At 38.9% G+C, this 21124-nt stretch overlaps 1 protein-coding gene across 1 annotated transcript; it reads left to right on the top strand.

Moving 5' to 3' along the window:
• Positions 1 to 115: 115 nt before the first annotated feature.
• LOC144508253 (uncharacterized) lies at positions 116 to 20491 on the top strand. Its single transcript, XM_078236070.1, has 7 exons — positions 116 to 171; positions 4462 to 4494; positions 14892 to 15096; positions 17630 to 17684; positions 18096 to 18126; positions 19804 to 19866; positions 20149 to 20491. The coding sequence occupies exons 1-7, from the start codon at positions 116 to 118 to the stop codon at positions 20489 to 20491; spliced, it is 786 nt and encodes a 261-aa protein (XP_078092196.1).
• The last annotated feature ends 633 nt before the right edge of the window (positions 20492 to 21124 follow it).

Raw genomic sequence — 21124 nt, 5'->3', positions numbered from 1 at the left:
ACCCTTCGTCAGAGCTACTCCTTGTTGGAGGCAACGGATACTGGCATAATTCCATTTGTGTTCTTCTCAAGCAACTGTGATGTGGCATTATTAGAATGCACTGGAAATACACAGCATGTCCATCAACAGCTATGAAGAGAAAAGACAGGTTAACATTTCAACCAAGTTCAGGTGAGAAGTCTACATTCAAGTTATTCCATCTTTTCACATGCTGACAAACCTAATTGCTTCCAAACTTTTTTTTTATTCTTTGAAATTTTCAACGTATCTCTTTATTTTCATTTCTACACTGATTTATCACACTCAAAGGGCTGGGTTTTCCACACAATCTGCTGCGTGTTTGGAGACAGTCCGTCATTGGCCAGCTCTCCTAATTCCACCATTGTCAACAGAGTTTCCTGTTGAATGCGCCTCTCGCCACCAGAAAACCTGAGGCAGGGGTGCACTGTTAGCGGAACTGGAAGATCCTACCGGCATGAATGGCCAGTAAGTTTCTGCCCAAGTTTCTCAACGCGGATTGTTATGAAGATTGCGACATTCCTTCAGAGTGAAGAGTGGGTAAAATTATAATTGTACTTTTCATTCTCAGACCACAAGGTGTTTTGACAAGAGCATGAAAATAAATTGTCCCATTTTGAGACTAAGTGCCATGGCAGGGGCGGGAATGTGGAGAGTTTCCCGCTACGGAGGCCGTAAGGAAAAATAGGTCAAAAACTCCAAGCCTGATCTCATTAATTATGCACCCAGGTGTTTTGCGCCATATTCAGCGGTGGAGCAGGCCTGGATGACATGTAGTCTGCTGTCGTGTCCAGGTGCCATATTGAAAAGACGTCCAACATCACCGAGCCACTATTGAACAAGGTGGACCACCTGAAAATGAAGATAGATCTCCGGGAGCACTCTGAGACTGGAAGATGAACCTCTTGAGAATGAAGGTGGATCTCCGGAACATTCTGAGGCTGGAAGATGGAACCCCTCCAGCACATGTGCTGGTGCTACCCCGACCCAGTGCTGTAGTGTTCCAGGGTCCCGGGTTGTGGGCAGCCTCTAATCTGAACTCTGGAGGCAGCCCCAGATGAGTCCTAACATCTGCATGCCACATTGTTCCAAGTGTATTTCACGCCTCTGTGTTTTCCCGTCGGCGTCACAGAGAGTCTGGCGTGGAGGGTTAGGCCTTCACCTGCATTCCATTAACGCGATGCGAATGAGGTTCACATTGGCCTCTGGCATGTTTTCTGACCCACCATAGCAGGCATCAGCCAAAGATCCCGCCGCAAATTCACACTGGCGTAAAACCGAATTCTGGGCCTCCCTCCATATTCTCCCACCGTGCCCACCATCAAACACACCAACAGGGGTTTGAGAGAATTCCGCCTTTTAGACAACAAAGTGCCTTGACAGGACTGTGAAAATAAAATGTCAGGTGTCAGTGAACCTTTAGAAGACTCCTAAACATTAGAGCATTATTGCCAAAAAAGAATGCTTGTCCGAGAAATAGGTTTTGAAAATCACAGTTTAAGGTAAAACCAGATAGGTTTTAGTCCCACATCTTTACCTTATAGTGGTTGAAACAGCTTTACTTGTTCAAAATTTTAACTTGCATGTTTTTTAATTTACTTCAATGATTACTATAATTGTTAGTTATGGTCTTAGGGGTATAAAGCACTATTAAAAAAATATATAGCTCTATCCTGAAAGTGCATTAGAACACAGCACTTTAGAGAAGGAACTGGCTTCAGTACAGTTGTGATGAATAATTCATGTTGTATTTTGAGTGCCTTCTGCTAAAATGGATAAAAGTGGTAGCTGCGTTTAAGAATTTGAATAAATTAGAGATCTGAAAAAGGAACAGTATAAAAATAAGACTCAGAAATGAAATGCTGGTCGAAGGAGAAGGGCCATCACTGTGGAACCAGAGTGATACTAAAAACTTGAAAAGTACCATTGCACATAAATACAGCATAGAGAGTAAAAGTACTGCACAAACATCACACGGGAGGAAACTGTTGGAATACTAGCTCAGCATAGCACCTCTGCATAAAGTACTCTCACATCACACTACAAGGCAGAATGTGATTTGCATACAGATGCCAAAATCTCTGGCTCGGTTAAAGTTGAGAGTTGCATGTGTGGCCACCTAAATCCCCTGTAGTACATGAGCGTGCTGACTCAGGGTGTCCAGGTGGCTGGACAATGACCATTCATTTGGAGCCATTATTTTCCCTGGGGTTCACCCTTGCTTGTAGTTGGTAATCCTAAAACCCAAGATGAACACATGGCGAGGCATTATGTTTTGGTCTGTGCTGATTGCTCTAGATTTTTATCGCGGGGAGGGGAGGGTGGAGAGAATGGGTGGAAGGCGGTGGTTAGTAGGAAGGAGACGTTGTCGGAATAATTGTCATTGGCTCACAGGCTGACAGTCTTAATTCACTTTCTTCCATGACTGAAATTTAAAAGAATGCAATTTTTTTTTCTCTCTGAAGTGTGCCACCATTACTTTAGGACATCTGCTAAGCTGATTTATGGGGCTTAACTGCAAGACTATCAAACAGATTACGTGTCACTACAACTAATACAGCAGCAATTTCATTCTTTTATACGGGAGCTGGCAGCAAAAGTTTGGTTCTTTCTAAACACTGCAGTAATTTTCTAAAAATACAGTGCATTTACTCTGTTGCAGAACAGTAATTTATTTGCCCTTGCAGCGCTTGCTTCTTTTAGAAAAATCAAACATTCATTAAAAGGATAGACAAGCTATTCAAAGAAATACTTCCACAACAGTTAATTCAAAAATTGGCTTGGGAGAAGATTCAATGGGTATGCATCATTAAAAACGATCTCTTTTATAAATAACAATTGGATAAAATATTTGCTTCATTTTTAAATCATACGGATATGACTGCTATTCAAGTTTATTCAGCCTACTTGTCACAGATATACAGCAAGTGACAGTTTCTGCCCACGGTGAGCCACGTTAAACCCATACTGTGCTTTATGTCCTAAAGTGCTGATTTGAGTAGTACCCTTGACCAACTAAATTTTCTTAGTCTCTTCTGATTTATCATTGGGCACAATCGGTAAATTGTGCTCAATTCATTTGTTTTTGTATTAATTGCTCCCTTTCACTGGCTGTCCTTAAATCCACAGTCTGGATCATTTTGCTATTCTATAGTGACAGCTGGTAATGGAAGCCTAGGCTTCTGTAGAAAGCCTATTAAGTATGCCGCTCACTCAGTGGCCTGTGGTCCGGGATAGAGAGCTCCTCCCATAAGTGTGGCAGGCTTTTGTCATTGTAATTGGGCTCTGTTTGTAGAGTGCTGTCTGTATTTACTCTTTGCCAAGGCTCATATTTACACAGCCTGTTAGGGGGCTTGATGTCTCCCTGCCATGCCACAAATGCATGCAAATGCTGCTACAATGCCTTTCGGCACTTCTGCTTTCTTGTAGATCTGCTAAGTTACTCTGTCAAAGGGTACAGTATGTGTGCAGTAGGGGTAAAAGGCCTGGAGGGGTTGGGGAAGTTAAGAGGTTAATGACCCTTAGACTTTGGGAATAATATTAGAGGTGCCTGGCGTTATGGGATTTTTAAAAAAATGCTATCCAGATACATTAGCTGGCCATACCTCTTTCACTGAGCTCATTCATTCAGGAAGCAGAAAGCACAGAGCTAGCAAATTTAATAAGCGCTGCATCCATTACACATTTAGCTTCTGCCATAGCAACAGAGTCAGGGCCATTCAATCTCCTATGCTCAGCCATCATTATCTCCTGAGCCATCTGTTGTAGAGGAGTACAATTCCATCTTATTTAAATGAAGTGAAGCTAGCATCTATTTAACAGGACATATGTCACAGAAAGCATGCAACTAGAAATATAGCTGCATAGACTTGGCTTGTCCTTTCTCTCAAAATGTTTGCGTGCTATTGTGTTTCACCTGACAGACCAAGAAGAAATTTCAGGAGTAACTCTATTATAGTAAGGTGTTCATATTCTGACGTAAAGTGGGATGTAAAATGAGTGTGTGGTGACTTTGCATTTAACTGTGGTGTGTGTCATATCCTGGGGAGTTGTCGTGTGAGCCCTTTGTAAACCTAAAATCAACAAACAGCAAAATAGGAGAAGGGAAGTTTTTTTTTAACGTCGATGGTGAGGCTGAATGTAGTTTTTGTATTGTATTCTTCTTGAATGACAATTGTGTTGTGTACACAGCATTGCTGCAACATGATTGGCTCTTGTGTGTTGCATTGAATTTTAATTATGTGCAAAATTGGTTGTGATTGGTGCAGCTGTCAGGCTGTGCTGCCCCTTCAACTGATAAGTTGCATGCACTTGGCAGTAACTTTCCAGGAATGATACTCACTTCTGTACTGTTCTTCCAGATACACAGAGACTAGCAAGAATGAAGCTGTGTGGAACATTTCTTGGTTTGTACAAAACATAACTTATTTACTTTTCTTACAGCTATTCCTCTTATAACGCAGCTGATAATTCAAGGTATTGGTCAAACTGTGACGATTAATTGTACATTTGTTTGCAACTGCTTAAAGAAATAATTATAATTTGTTTTATACGGTTCTTTGCAAAACAAAATATGTACTTTTGATCTATTTCTTACATTATTTTATAGTCGCTTAATGATACGTTCCAGATTCTTTTTGTTTGCACTTTCTTAAGAGTAGTTTGAAAGTATATTAATTTACATTGGAGTGTTAGATTCTGTAATCTTGTGCTGTGGGGATATGCAAAAAATTACTTTAAACTTTAGTTTTCTTAAAATTAACCCGTGTGCTGAAATAGAAAAGGGATAAATATTGTTCTCGGACTTTGGACAAAGAAGTTTTGTTTCTTCAGTGATGCTGATATGCCCCTGACAAGGATCATTAAGACAATGTTAGCCTGAAGGCTTATTAAAAGTTTCTGTATGCTGCTTCCATCTGCCAGGGTCTGCCACAGGCAGGTTTCACTCCAAATGCTCAGCTGTTACGTATACAATATTAATGCTGACCAGTTGCATCCAGCATACAACAGGACTGATTGTAGTCTGGTGAATTAGGGTTGCCCATCTGCATAGGTTCAAAATCTGTTGTGAGACTAACATGAAAAATGAGTTGAGTCCCAGCTGGTAATTGAAGGAGTTACCTTGATTGACTATGCAAAAAGTTTAACTCAGAACTTGCTCAAAGTAAAAGTTCTATTTAGAAGTTATAGAACTGAAAATACTTCAGCAATAAGCAGATTAATCTCCATGTCAGTTTTTTTTATTTTAATATTATGTATAAAATAATGTTTTTTCTCTATGTATCAACTCTTTCACGATTACTATTACAATAGTGTGTATAAAATATTCCATTCTAGCTACTTTACTGTGGAAAACATTGGGGGAAACCCAGTCCAAAAAGTAGCAGATTACTGAGAGTTGTTCAAAAGAGCACAATCGTTTTACTTTCTACTTCTGAACTATTAATTTAAAATATATAAGCCTAAAAATTACTACTGATAAAGCTACCATATGAATGCTTCAAATACTCAAATCAATTGCTCTCTCTCTCTCTAACAGAAGTATTAATCCATTTATTGTAAATATTATTTAAAAGTATTGTTATAATCGTACAATAACTAGTGAAAACTCATGTAACTTGAGTTTTTGAAAAGTTTGCGCAGCAGCTTTTCAACAAGTCTTCATAAAGTACTTTCACTTGTATTTTCACTAGCACCCTTCAATAATTGATGAATATCAATATTCATACTTTCTTTTCTGGCAATATTTCTGAAATTGAAGTCATGTGAACGGTAGCAAATTGAGGCTTGTGCAGGAAGTAGAAATCCCTGGAGCTGACTAAAGTGCTGAACTATGTTTTTGGCCTGTGCTGATCATACGGACAGAAAGGAGCTGTCCAAGGTGTCTGTCTGTCAGGCATTCTCTCATAGGGATCCTTGTTTGAAAACCGGTCTGGTTCAGTTGATACAATTAAAAGGCTTACCGATTTTGTTGTAATTGTTTTCATTTAAATTCATGGCTCACTTCAGATTCCTTCCTAAAAGAGATATTGTGTGGAAATATGTGTACTTTGTCTCTCTCTGTGCTTTTGTTGCAACTGTGGTTTGTGTAATTGCACAGTCGGTAGTATTAATGTGAGTTAAAAGTATATTGTCGGAAACCAAAGTTTTCTTGCATCTAGAGATGTCCTTTGGTTGAAGCTTGTCTCTGTGCTTAGTGCTTTGTGGTCTCTGCTAGTTGTTTGTTTCTTTGTTATTCTTTTTAAAATGGCATGATACAGCTGATCCACACCAGACACTGCTGATTGATTTCAGCCATAATGCATAACAAAAGAAGTGCAATGTATAATACTGCCTGGTGCTTTGAGATAAGAATTTAATAGAATTTTGGCAAGAGGAGATTGGCTTGTAGAAGCTTACTATATGCACAACCTGGTAAAGTGAGATAGAAAATGACATTTGAATGCAAATCTCAAATGATCTTAATGAATGGCTGCTGTCCTTTGCCTCTAATAAGGTTTGAAGCCAACAAAGGAAGTAGCTTTGATAACCTAGGGCATCTGTCATATCCTGGGCCGCTTACAGTGTTTCTAATAGGAATCCTAGGACTCTACCACAAGTATGGTTAGAGGGGGGGGGTTGACAGTTGTGACATTAACAAGCTTTAGTTCGAAGCATAAATTAAAGTAAGTAATCTTACCCATTAAATTTTAATCAGACTGGGTGCGTTAACCGGCGATGTGTGGTGTTCCTTTTTTAGACAGTGGGCACAGGAATATTTGAAACTCTAGCTCTGAGATGTTTAAATTTCAAGGACCACCTATTAGATAGTATACAGTAAATTCATTTCTCCTCATAGAGTAAACAGATATATTGCAACCCCAAGGGTTTATGGGTAGTGTATTTACACAGAAAATGCATCAAGCCTTCTCTGCCATCTAACTAATGAGACTGGTCATTAAGTAAATGACACACAGCCTTTAGCAGGCTTATACGACACACTGGAGTATCAAATATTTAATTCAACCACCACATGCCTCATACTCCGTTGTGGACTGCCGTGGCCCAGCCCCTGCTGTAGATTTCATTATTGCTTTCCGTGATGTCATTTCACCGAGGTGGACAATAGCTGTGGGGAAAAGGTAAGTCAATATTAATGTTCTCCTCCTGACAAAGGAAGACAAAGCTTGTGTTCTTGCCCTCTGTTGAAGTCTGATAAATATAACTGAAACTGCTTGTCCTGCCTTGTTGGGAAAAACTATTTGTTTAACTGGGACAGCTTGGAGAGAGCTTAATTTACAGCTACATCCAGTATGTTGTTGGATCTCTTCTGTTCTCTAAGCTTTGTACGGACACAGCTGATCTGTTTGTCAATAGAAGCCACTTCAGGTTGAATTTACATCACTTTAGCTGTATCTCGTGAACCTCCTTTTCCTCATCTGCTTCCTTTATCATCATCTTCCATATGGTCATTTTAATTTTGGAAACAATGGCCAACACATGCTAATTCCAGAATTACCCTTTCAACGAAGTTGATCTGTGCACTCTGAAAGTAAAATAAAAAGGATTATGGTGCCGTTGTGATATGTCAGCTGTTTATTTGAACTATCAGACTCTTGATGCTACAAAAACTATATAACACAATGATAAGTTGCTTCAGTGCAGAATCAAAGCTGACTTTTTGATGTTCTTTCTGTGAAGGACTTTTGTATTTGATAAAGTGAGATTATTTTTCAAAGTAAGGCAGAATAGTAGGGATCTCAGATAAACCTCGAGTCCCAGTGTTGGATTTTCTCCTTGGTTGTTCTCTGTGTTTTTGTTTGACTCCCTGCTCTTGGAGAAGTCGTTCTGTGCAGTTTTTAAGCAGGATAGTCATATCTGTTCAGAAAAGAATTCATGAACAGATTCTGCATTTCTGTTGTAGTATTTGAAAAGAAAAGCTCCTTGGGAACTAGGCTTGAATTTAGGAAAACCTTGATGCAATCACACATAAATTTGATTTAGTTGATATACATTTCCTACTTCCTGCAAAATTAATACATTTATTAATCAAATGTATTCTAAATTATTGCAAAGATCAGTTAGCTACTCCAATTTTATTTTGATACCTTAAAGTTTCACTTTTCAGGTGAACTTTAAACAATATTTTATGCACTCTGATCAACTGCGGTCAGTCTCTCACACAAGCAATGCAAAATCAGTAATTTCATCATAAATTGACATTGTAAGTTGGCCGCTTTTTAGCAAAGTGCAAATTTCTTGCTAAGTGCTATTATACTTTGCTCTAATGTTAAAAAACAAAGACTGCTTTTATGTGGAAGCCTTGTTCGATGTAAAATAGCTTGAATGCTTCCAATCTCCTAATTGTTTTGTGTGTTAGTTCAAAGCTATTTGGCAGAATGTTTACAATGCTGACAGATAATTTGGTGGTAGGTGTTTTCTGGGACCAGCCTTGCACAGATTTGTTTGCATGATTTGTGAGAAAGTGCTGATTTCTATCATTGATTACACAGTGACAGGAACAGGTGACTTGCTAATAAAGACCTGGAAAAAAAGCAATTAGCTGTGAGAAAAGAACAGCTGTTTCAAGCAGCTCCTTGTTTCCCAGAGAACCTGGTCAATAATCGGTGAAAAAAAATAGTTAACCTATAGAAACAAATCCTATCATTGCAGCAAAGAAGCCCTTTATTGCCATTCAACTGCCCCTGCATTTGTCTCTTTATAATTAACAAATTTGTTTCCTAAAACCACTTCATTTGCGAATTTCTCTTGAGGGATTTTCATTTTTTTGTTGAGGGGGGGGCGCGCTGTACGATAGAAAACCCTTCATAAAGCGTACAGAAGAAACGAAACTGCTTTACACCTCAAACGAGCAATGAATAAATAACCATGCAACAAAGTTTTACCAAAGCTGTTTTGAGTGCTCTTAAAGATTAGATCCTTCAGTTCTAATTTGAACTAATAATTTCACTGCCACTGATTAAAAAGATTCAAATCCAGGATGAAGTGTAAAACATGTGTTTTACTGTATATCTCCTGCAAGCTGTAAAGGAGCCATTTACATTTGTAAGAAAGGAATCACGTGGTTTCTGTGAGTGTAGTCAGCAGGAAGCCTTTGTTTAACCTCACCACTCTTGTCACATTTCAAATTGAAATCTGCCGAACATGAGAAGAGTCACAAAGGATTCATTTTTAAATGTGTATGCAATTGGTCATTTATTTTTAATTTGATCGAGTGATTTGTACAAAAATGTTACTATGTTCAGCTGGTAAAAGTTTCCTCTTACATATTAAGACTTAAACTAGCTAAACATATTAACTTTTATATACATACACATATATACATGTGCACCACAGCGTAAATGGAACAACTTAGAGAACTACTATTTGTTCCGTACAACCACCGAGGAAGCTTGATTTTACAGTGTGAGCAAACTGGAAGGTTTGAACATTATTTATCTCAAACTGAACAGCCAATTTAAGATTACTTAAATCTTGACATTGGTTTGGTTCATATGAGGATTAATGCTGTGCACATTCCTCCTAATGTCACAGCATTTTAGATTAAAATCAAAAACATTTCCTGTTTTATAATGAAATTCTATAGCCCTTCACAGGACTTTCAAAGCCATAGGTTCGGAATTTAGCCCAAAACTTCCAAAAGCAGAAACTAAGGGCAGAATATTTTGCCCTCTCCCCATGGTGAATTTGGTGGCGGAGTAGTATTTTATCAGGTGGAAGGGTGGCAGGTGGGGTCCATGAATGGTCTTCCTGCCCACCTCTAATTGAGGCCCTTAAGTGTTCCCATTAAGGATCTTAGTCTACCACCACCGGTATGCACCCAGCAGCAGGAGGGGATTCGTCATGCAGGGAGTTCAAAAAGCAAGTCTGTTAGCATTGCTTGCAGGCTCTGGGGGGGTCCCTTGTTCAAAGCCAGTACTGCCTGATCAAAGGACCCAGCATCAGGAAGGGGGTTGGAGGGGTCCCACGGAGTGCCATCCTCTATCCTTGCCGTCACCATCGCTCACCTTGATCCAAGATCTCAGGTGGTGTAGTACTGATAGAAGCACTGATGCTAAAGTCTCTGATTGGCTGGCAGCTCTTGGAGGGTGGGAATTCCACCCCCTGTGGTCCTTGATCCTAAGGAAGGCCCACCACTGTCCAGTTAAGTGCCTGATTGGCACTTTATTTATTGCCCTTCCTGAAAAGAGCTGACATGGGCCTCTTGCCTACCAGCTCCATCAAAGAATGCCCTAAGTTTGTGGTTTGTTGCACTGACAGACAAAATCTTCCATTTGTCAGGATGAATTTGTAGATATTGGTTACTAAAAGTATTAAACAGCGACTGTGTAAGATAAGAGAAAATAGACAACAACAAGATGGAAAAAAACTATTGTTAACTATTTATTTACATGTATTTGCGCAGTATATTTTACCAAATTTTAATCTCCATTGACTAATCATTGGATAAGAAAGCTATATTGCAATCAATTGTGTGCTTCATTGTGTAAGCACTTTGGTTGTGAGTGTGGTATAAAGCATTGTGTTATAGTGGATTGTCAATTGGAGGTAAAAGTTCCGTAAGTGGGTTTCAGCTCAGTGCAGATGACCAAATCCTTAATTTCCCAAAATGTAAATCAATACATGCCAAAACGATGTTGCGCAATAGGAAGATTATATGTGAGGACGTGATCATCCTCAGTACTGATCGAGACTTGAAAATGATCATTAGTTGCAGCGTTTTTAACTTACTGTGCTTAAAATACAACTCAAAAGTAGTGTAGACCGAATATACATGGTGACATGTATTCAGCAAGGTACAAATCAAAAACACTTTTTAAATCCTTGTTCTGCAAACTTTACAAAAACCTGGGTTACCTTTGAACTGCAACTAAAAGTACAGGATTGATTCAAATTTGAGAACTAGTCATATTAATCGTAAGGATTAGTATTAAACAATATTGAGTAGTTCACTGTTAACGCTAAGTTTAAGAGCTTGAGTTAAATGCTGTAAAATCGGATAAGGCACAACTTGTTTAAGTGTTGTTGGTGCCCACAATTGTTGTGCAGAAGGTGGTCATCAGCCGGGTCCTACTCGTTTCTTGTTTTCTGGGAAAAAGAACAGATGGGGTTGCAGCCAAGATCACTGTTGCGTCCAGAAAATTAACCATATGCAATGTGTGAGAAATTATTTCTGGAAAAGTGGTTTACCCTGGAGAGGAACAAGAGAAAAAGTTGGTGGAGATGTTCACGTGGGAAATAAGTAAAGAAAAAGAATGTGGAATTATTTATACACACAACACAGAATGTGCATGAAATGGAGGAGAAAGTGGCCATTCATGTTTTGTGGATCATGTACTGTTAATATGATAATTACAACAGTATATGTCTACTTTTCCAACAAATTGGATTACTTTTGGGCAAATGTCAAATCTTTATACTGAGCATCCCAGATGCACAATAATTGTTTTTAAGGTATATCAGTAAACAGATGCTGTGTATAGAATTTCAATTAATTAGTTGAACAATGACCGTTGAGGTAATTACAATAATTTAAGAAAGGGAAAAACATTTATATTTTTGCTGGTTACCAACACTCACTGATCTGTGACAAAATGAACCAAATGGAGGAAAACTGTAAAAAAACAAAATAAAAGTAATCCCTGGAAAGAAAAACAATTTTTTTTCAGTCAGTATTACTCAATGGAGCTAAGTGCTAAACCTATGGAATCATGCATTGTGATCCCCAAACTGGTAAATAGCACAGAATCAAATTAGAATTTAATGTCACTGAATGGAATAATGGTCCTGGGTGTCAACAAAGACGGGCACAAACAAACTATCCTACTAAAATAGAACCGAAGGACATGTTAATTTTGCTATGCAGCAAAACTTTGGTGACTCATTAAGTTCTCCAGTTACTGTTGACCTGTCAAGTCTCACTGTTTTCCTAGTGAGAGTCGCACTTTTTAATTTCGGAAGTCTGTAACTTGTTTTGAAGATTCATCATAAATAAACAGCTTCAGTAGTTTCAGCCAAGCTTGAATGTCATCCTGGACTGAGATTTGAACTGATAATGCCTAGGTAGGAGGGCAATGCTGCTATCAAGTGACCTCTCAGTTTGACTGTCTCAAACAAAATGCAAGCTCAAGTCCCGTATCAGTTACATTGTAAGTACTTGTTATTTGAATAGGTGTTGACTGTAAGACAAGGAAACATTAATTTTAACCTTTTTTTGCCAATTTACATGACGTGTATTTATCTGATCATACTCAATTATATTTGCAATAAATGGACAAGCTGATTAGAGCTACAGTGGTTTTTAACCAATGAAACACAGCTATTGATGTCTGAGTTATATCAGAGTCTAGGTCAATAGTATGGTTTCCATTTTATATTCTTCAGAATCGGCAGAAAAAAGCAACGTAAAACTAGAATATTGGAGCATTTCACAAAGAGGTACAGAAGTAACATTTTTATTTTTATTTTTCTTGAAAGCAGAAGGAAACATTGCAATGAGTTTCCCACCTACAGGGAGTGATTTATAATAAATCCCCTGTGTACTCTGCAGATACTGGATAGACAAAGAAGTTTGCTGAATTCTTCCCTCCGTCTATCTAAAAGTTTGTTGATGCTTAGTTTGTCAGCTTGGCTCATGAAGAAACTGGAGAGGCAAATCTGTCAGCAAGGGCTGAAAATGTTGAAGAACACTTTGAATTTCTTGTCTTTCTTTCAATTCAACTGTGCATGCCGTGCATCAGACACCTCCAAACAATTGTCTCTTATGTTCAGGAGAAATAGATGTGAAATAGAGGAGTTAACTTTGAACTGCATGCAGATTCCAAGATCAGGCTGTGTCATGGAATTGAGTCCAAAGTGAAACAATCCTGGCCTCCCTGTCATTGAGTACCCCTGAGGAGCAGCCAACCACAGAGTGCACATGCCTCTTTGCCAAAATCCTTCACTGGAGGACTTAGATAAATCAGTTGGAGGTGAGTATGCTTGGTGTGTGGCCCTGAACTTGGAAATCAGGAAAGTTAAAGGTGACTGGCATGTCACAAGCTGCTCCTTGCACATTATCCACTACACTGATGCTGCTGTCTGTCATATACCTTATGAGAAAGCTCTCAGACTTGAGATGACAAATGGTGGAAAGTATTACCTACAGATATATGATTAGGCTGGACAAACAACTGCTGCCAAAAGTCCACATCTCCAACTGACAAAACTTGTTCAATGTGTTATGCCAGGTGTCCTTGCTGTGGTAGGAAGTTGGTGGAAATCTGTGCCTCAAGATTTTATGGCGGAGTTAAGTGCCATTCTTAAGGAGACCCTAAGACAAGTTAAGCAGTTAGCACACCTGTATTTATCAGTTGTCCAGTGACCATCCTCTACTGCCAATGGGAGTTCAGAATTCTGTGGCAGATTCATTAATCCACTGCTTAACCTAGACATGTCTATAGTACTTAAGATACCGTTGATTGACCTGACAATCTGTTTTTTTCTTTAAGGAAATCTGGAAGGAAAGACTTATCACTGCAGTCTGAGATTCTTCCCATTTGTTTCCAGAAACCCTTCATTGCTCTAGTGTCTTGCCATTGCTCTCTGCTGGTAGATTGTGTGATTGTAGCTTGCTGAACTGTCCCTAAACCTTTGCTCTGCCAACTTGCATCAGTGTTTTATGGATTTGCATATGTGCTCTATGTCCTTACTGGAAGAGAGCTGTTCATTCCATCTCAAGCAAATTGAAACTTGTGTGGATTTCTCAATAACTTGTATGTTAGAGTCTTAAGCATGGCACTGGATTTATACAGTAAGAAGTCTCACAACACCAGGTTAAAGTCCAACAGGTTTATTTGGTAGCAAAAGCCACTAGCTTTCGGAGCGCTGTTCCTTCGTCAGGTAAGTGGGAGTTCTGTTCACAAACAGGGCATATAAAGACACAAACTCAATTTACAAAATAATGGTTGGAATGCGAGTCTTTACAGGCAATCAAGTATTAAAGATACAGACAATGCGAGTAGTGAGAGGGTTAAAGAGATGTGTATTGTCTCCAGCCGGGACAGTTAGTGAGATTTTACATGAGATTTTAGTGAGATGTTAGTGACAGTTAGTGAGACACTAACTGTCCCAGCTGGAGACAATACACATCTCTTTAACCTGTGCTTAACCCTCTCACCACTCGCATTGTCTGTATCTTTAATACTTGATTGCCTGTAAAGACTCGCATTCCAACCATTATTTTGTAAATTGAGTTTGTGTCTTTATATGCCCTGTTTGTGAACAGAACTCCCACTTACCTGACAAAGGAGCAGCGCTCCGAAAGCTAGTGGCTTGTGCTACCAAATAAACCTGTTGGACTTTAACCTGGTGTTGTGAGACTTCTTACTGTGTTTACCCCAGTCCAACGCTGGCATCTCCACATCATGGCTGGATTTATACACCATGTTGAACGTTCAACTGTCCAAAGGAAAATGTCAAAAGTGCTTTGTTTCACCAGAAACTTGCAAACTCACTAGCACAGCAACCAATCAAGCAGGTTTTACGGAGTTCCACGTAGCGAAGAAAGAACTTCTGAGTTTTTCATCTCCACAACACTTTTACTTTGAATTACAACTGCCTTGCTTGTTGGAAGATACAATTACAATAGAGAAATGTATTTTGTGGCACAAATGTCAAATCATGTGAGTAAGTTACTAGTCAATGTTATTGCTTAATATAGATTTAAAATGCTATTTCAATCATTTGTACAATGAGCTGGAAAAATAATTAAAAAGAGATGAGTGATCTCATTAATATTATGCAGGATTCATGGGGTAGCAGCTGTGCCATGATGGACAAATAGATAGTTTGCATGTTACTCACCATACACTAAGCATGTTTCTCTTATGAAGCTTGGCAAGTTTTCAAGATGTGTTCAAGCTGACTGTAAATTGTATTTTGAGCCGTTATGTTGTGATTTTTGTTTTAAATCTTACTTTAAATCACACAGAAAATGAATTTAGAGGTGAGCTGCTGAATCAGACTTGGACTCAAGGAAGTACTGAAAAGCTCAGAACTTGTGAAACACCCAGTAATCTGCATAACAAACACACCAAGGTGACAAAAAGGTTTCCACTCTCTCAGTGAAACATTTGCTGTAGTCATGTTGTAAATAGTAGTAGATAGAGCTCTGCAATGGCCCCCCAACTGCTGCTGAGGCAGTCAGGCTTTTTAGCGCGATATATCAAAATATATAGTATACATATTGCATATAATATCCCTAGCTCCCGGCAAACATGTACTTGCTTTAGAATCCTATTCGGGATAGCAATCTTAGAATTGTTGCATCTGCAGCTTTTCCTCTTGCCCATAATGTGGGACCACAGCACACCGAAAATTGGGAAAAGTTTAAAATCTGGGATCCTGATGTCTGACATCAATGAGCGTATAATTTCCCATGGCCATTTGTTAATTTCAACATTGTGCTTTCTTTTACTGTTTTCCCCCAGCCACCCAAAGAAGGATAATCAGTAGAATTGGATATGTAAGCTAATTTAAGTGGGATGCACTTTTAAATCAGTAGCTCACTTCCTGCAAAGCAGCAGAATTTAAAAGGCCAAAGAGTGTCTATATCTGGAAAGTCTGTGGCCTTATATTACTAATCCTGCTGCACGTATAAACACTTATGACCTATGGAGTGCTTCAATATAAAATCTTTATTAACAACCATCCTTCTCAAAGCTTCTTTGCCTCTTTTCCGTTAATATTCAGGGAAGGAATGCTATCTTATTTGTTTCTGCCAGATCCACATATACATATAAATTTAACAGATCGTGCATACTACACATTAGAGTTTCATGTGGCATTTATTTTAATAATTTATTTGCTGATAGCAGCAATTGCCAAGTCATCGTACATATAATTTGCATTGCTGCCAAATTTCGAATGTATGGGCATAAAATGCTAAACAGAGATTTAGCTGAACTTAGGCCTCCATAATGAAAAGTAATATGTCTATTGTGAAAAAAGCCTCTGAGATCACGGAATTGCTGAAGTTCTGTATATTGAAAGCCTAATAAATAGAATTGCAGCCTATCCCACACCTGCTCCACTGCAGTAAGTCAAGGCTTGTTACCAATGGGAATTATCACTAAAAATAGAAATTAATTGTGTTTTCTAGTATTGCTGATGTGATAATACAGTATTCTGTCTTTCACATAACATATAACATAATATGCAATAGTATGTCACGTCCACAAAAAGCAGGACAAATCCAACTTGGCCAATTACCGCCCCATCATTCTACTCTTCATCATCAGCAAAGTGCTGTAAGGTGTGGTTGACAGTGCTTTCAAGTGACACTTACTCAGCAGTAACCTGCTCACTGACACTCAGTTTAGGTTCCACCAGGGCCACTCAGCTCCTGAACCTCATTCCAACCTTGGTTCAAACATTGACAAAAGAGCTAAACTGAAGAGATGAGATGAGAGTGACTGCCCTTGACATCAAGGGAACATTTGACCAACTGAAGTATCCAGAAACCCTATCAAAGCTGGAGTCAATGGGAATCAGGAGAAAAACTCTCCACTGGTTGGAGTCATGCCCTAACACAAGGGAAGATGGTTTGGTTGTTGGAGGTCAATCATCTCAATTCCAGAACATTACTGTGAGAGTTTCTCTGGGTAGTGTCCTAGGCCCAACCATCTTCAGCTGCTTCATCAATGACCTTCCCTCCACCGTGAGGTCAGAACTAGGGATGTTCGCTGATGATTGAACAATATTCAGCACCATGCGCAACTCCTCAGATACTGAAGCAGTTCTTGTACATATGCAGCAAGAGCTGGACAATATTAAAGCTTGGTCTGATAAATAACAAGTAACATTCATACTACGCAAGTGCCAGGGAATGACCATCTCCAACCAGAGAGAATCTAACCATCTCTCCTCAACATTCAATGGCAGTAAGAAAGTGACTCCCACCTCTTTCCCAAGGGCAGTTAGGGATGGGAAATAAATGCTGACCTAGCCAATGACACACACATGCCATGAACGAATATAAAAAGTTAACCAATCTTAAGAATATCAGTTACTTTGAAGAGTAACATTTAAAGTGAGTAAGCCTGAAACTTACTTTCAATTATGTTATCTTAAAAATAGTTTGGAGACAGCTGTTTAGATCTGAAGGTCTAGAGTTTCCGACCTAAATTCATCTGCACCTCCACCTTCTTCTCCTTTATTACCCTCAATAAATCCTACCACTTGGTCCAAGTGTTGTTTAATTACTATTTCTAATGCCTTTGTTGTGGTTGAAAATCTCTTTTTTGCCTGATTACAACTCTGTCAAGTTCCTTGTGCTATCTTAGACATTAGCAGCAACTTGTTGCCATTGTTTTGTATCAAATTCCTCTTTCTGCTATTTTATCAGATAAATAGATTAGAATAAATCGGTTGATAGCTCCATTAAAGTAGTGGAGAGAGGATTTTGGTATGAGTATCTTAAGCATTTATGCCATAATAATTTAGAATAAATACTACAGTAATTCCTCTTTTATGACTTTGGAAACCAATCTGATCATGCATAGTATAAGCTGCACGTATTTGAGGCAAATTAAATCCACACTCCATTAACTGCATTTTTTTTGTTTTACAGATGAACCAAGATGTAGATGAAAAGAGGCTGCGCACCCGCTCAAAGGGAATCAGGAGTAAGTATAACTACCTTTCACTTTCTGTAGTGTTTTGGTAATCATTGGTAGCCGCTGGAAGTTTTGCAATAATTTTGCTGCAAACATTATTACTGCAGGTTCACTAACCAGTGTAGGTACAATGTAATTTAGTACAACTGACCTTACAATATCCTATAAAACCTGTTATCTACTGATGCTGCATTTTCCATCTTGCTTTGTAATGCAATAGCCTATTGCATAGATTTATCCATCTATTTCAGTGTTACCATTGTGGTACTATGTTTGAAACTTTACTGCATGATTAGCTGTAAATGTCAGTTATATCACAATATATTGTATAACTGTTCATTAGCACTTATGGTTTCATATCAAGCGCCTCTTAAAACCAAATCATGATTATTCACTGTTCTTTTTCATCAAATTGCCCAGTACCCGTGGAGCCTGTGGGACAAGATGTAAGGTACGATGAATTCTGAATATTCAGTTGGGTTTTAGTGTGTTAGCTTTTTTTTTAAAGTCTCATTAAGATTGTTTCTGAATAGACATGGGGGAGGTTTACACTGGTCCTGCCAGGCAGAAACAGAGCAAACACATCAGGAAAATCATGAAAATCTTATGGTCCTGTTCCCAATCCTTTTTTTATTCTTTCATGGGATATGGACATTCATGTCTAGGCCAACATTTATTGCCTATCCTAATTGCCCTTGTGAAGGTGATGATGAGTCACCTTCTTGGACCGCTGCAGTCCATTGTGTGTTGTACATCCTGTCAGAAAGTGGGTTCCAAAGTTTTGACCCAGCAACAGTGAAGAAACGACAGTATGGTTCCAAGTCAAGATGGCGTGTGACTTGGAGGGGTACCTGCACGTGGTGGTGTGCCCATGCATCTTCTGCCCTTGTCCTTCTAGGAGGTAGATGTCATAGGTTCGGAAGGTGCTGTCGAAGGAACCTTGGTTAGTTGCTGCATTGCATCTTGTAGAATGGTACTGATTGCTACTTCTGTGCGAAAGTGATAGAGCAAGTGAATCTTTAAGGTGGTGGATGGAGGTGCCAATCAAGTGGGATTTCATTTTTCCTTGTATGATGTCAAGCTTCTGAAGTGTTAGAGCTGCATTCATCCAGGCATGTGGAGTGTATTACATCACACTCTTGACTTGTGCCTTGTAGATGGTGGACAGGCTCTGGGGTTTCAGACCGTGAGTTATTCACCACAAAATTCCAAGCCTCCGACCTACGCTTGTAGTCACAGTTTTTATATGACTGGTCCAGTCAGTTTCTGGTAAATGGTAATCCCCAGGATGTCAGTAATGGGGGACTCAGTGATGGTAATACCATTGAATGTCAAGGGGAGATTGTCAATGTTGTCTGCTCTCAGAATTAAAAAGTCTATTCTACCTATAAAGAAAAGTGCTGTAAAGTAGGAAGGATAAAATCTCAGAAATAATAAAAGCCCAGTTTCTCCAATAACACTTTTGTAAGATTTTATTCCGTGATGCTTTAATTCTGACAAAGTTATTTTGTTAGCATAGTTTCTTGCCAAAAAATAAATTCAAAGCTTGATCTGGGTGGATGTGGTAATTTAGCATGGCAAGGGGAAGGAGCCAAGGCACAGGTTGTTACTATAATCTGGAAAGTGAGTTGTGACCTCTTTTTTAAAAAGGTGAGCGTGGCTCCAATCTCGAAGGTAATCAATTTGCCTTGGAGCAATGGCTTTTAAAGGTACAAATATAGCAGCAAAGTAAAACACTGTTGGAGACAGGCTGTATAAAATGTCTCCAAGTACTGTAAGGCATGTAAATAAGTCGTATCTGTGGGTAGTCATTCAAAACTTCAGGTCTACTGACAACCAAATAGTGGCAGAATTGAAACTTGTGGCTTTCCTTGTGTTTCAAGGTCCGAAGAATGAACAATGCTCAACACTAAAAATAAAAGGTTGAAAAATGAATATTATTTTTCACACATTTTTGTAAATTAAGGCTAGAATGGGCACAGGTGTTGGAAATCCCATTTATACTTATCTCACTTTTCTCATTAAAATTATTGGCTGGAGCATTGCCATTCCCAAGAAGAAGATTGCAATATTGTATTGTTCTCTAACTTGCAAAAGTGTTGATCTTGTAATCATTTTTCTTGTTCAGCTGCCCTACTCCAGGATGTAACGGCTCAGGTCATGCAAGTGGAAAATATGCACGGCACAGAAGGTAAGCCTTTCTATTTTTCCAAAGTTAAAGACCATGACCCTAAAATTGCATTATGAGATACTGGTATGTTCAAAACGGAATAGCAATAATAAAGAGCGGAGATTATGTCAAGCTAATGTAATTTAGGTGTAATTTCAGAGCCTGAGTTTACTGACAACGTTTCTTCATTATTTAGAAACTTGGAATAACTGTATAATCTATTTAAAGCAAGTATACTCAAACTTTTATGTTTTTTAAAAAGAAGTGCCTTTTAAGTAACTGAAATGATCTTTTTGTTATAAGTTCACAAGGCTGCCCTTTGGTCAAGAAAAGGAAAATACAAGACATCGATTCTGATCAACCTCTAACCAAAAGGAAATCCCATCCATTAAAACTTGCTTTAGATGAAGGTTATAATGGAGATAGTGATGGAGTAGTTGAATTGGACTTAAAGGAGGAGTCGGTTGCAGATGAATCAGAAGAAGCACTTGAAGTCGAAGACGAAGTAGAAGAAGAGGAAGAGGAGGAGGAGGAGGAAGAAGCAAAAAATATGGAAGAAATTGAAAGCACTGAATCAGTAGCAGGTGCAGTACAAATTACAAAAATCCACAGAAATATTACAATTAATTTTCAATCAATGCTATAACATCATACACTAACTTCCAGATCACCATGATAAATGCCACGAGACCTTGGAGCATTTATAGCAGTTTAATGAGCACCTGTTGCAGTCCAGATGTTCCCATCCTTGCTGTTTTTTTCTGAACTGGAACCAATATTTTACGATCAGCTACTGTTAGCTAGAATTGCTTATAGTTAGACTTCTTCTGTGGAGTATGTGAGCATTAACCTTGAAGGGGCAGATCAGGCTAAACATGATTCCATTTTAGCAGACCCAAAAAAGTCATGAGCAGCGCTGCCAGCTCTGCCAGTATAATGACTCACTGTAAATTATACCTTGCACCTCTAAGAAGATCTGATGACTATTCTGTGCTGAATTATAAAGATAACAATGAAAACCGGAGAGGCAATGGCCTAGTGGTATTATCGCTAGACTATTAATCCTGAAACTCAGCTAATCTCCTGGGGGACCCAGGTTCGAATCCCGCCATGGCGGATGGTGGAATTTGAGTTCAATAAAAAATATCAGGAATTAAGGGTCTAGTGACGACCATGAAACCATTGTCGGAAAAACCCATCTGGTTCACTAATGTCCTTTGGGGAGGAAATCTGCTGTCCTTACCCGGTCTGGCCTACATGTGACTCCAGAGCCGCAGCA

This window comes from Mustelus asterias, chromosome 20, assembly GCF_964213995.1.
Source record: "Mustelus asterias chromosome 20, sMusAst1.hap1.1, whole genome shotgun sequence".
In the NCBI taxonomy this organism is placed as follows: Eukaryota; Metazoa; Chordata; class Chondrichthyes; order Carcharhiniformes; family Triakidae; genus Mustelus; species Mustelus asterias.
This window is presented reverse-complemented; position numbering and strand designations above follow the sequence as displayed.

What these genes read in the sequence shown, in the direction of transcription:
- LOC144508253 (XM_078236070.1), top strand. Translation starts at nt 116, where the DNA reads ATGTCCATCAACAGCTATGAAGAGAAAAGACAGGTTAACATTTCAACC. An exon ending in AACATTTCAACCAAGTTCAG is followed by an intron (nt 172 to 4,461) that starts GTGAGAAGTCTA and finishes CTTTTCTTACAG; the next exon opens with CTATTCCTCTTATAACGCAG. An exon ending in AAATATGCACGGCACAGAAG is followed by an intron (nt 19,867 to 20,148) that starts GTAAGCCTTTCT and finishes TTTTGTTATAAG; the next exon opens with TTCACAAGGCTGCCCTTTGG.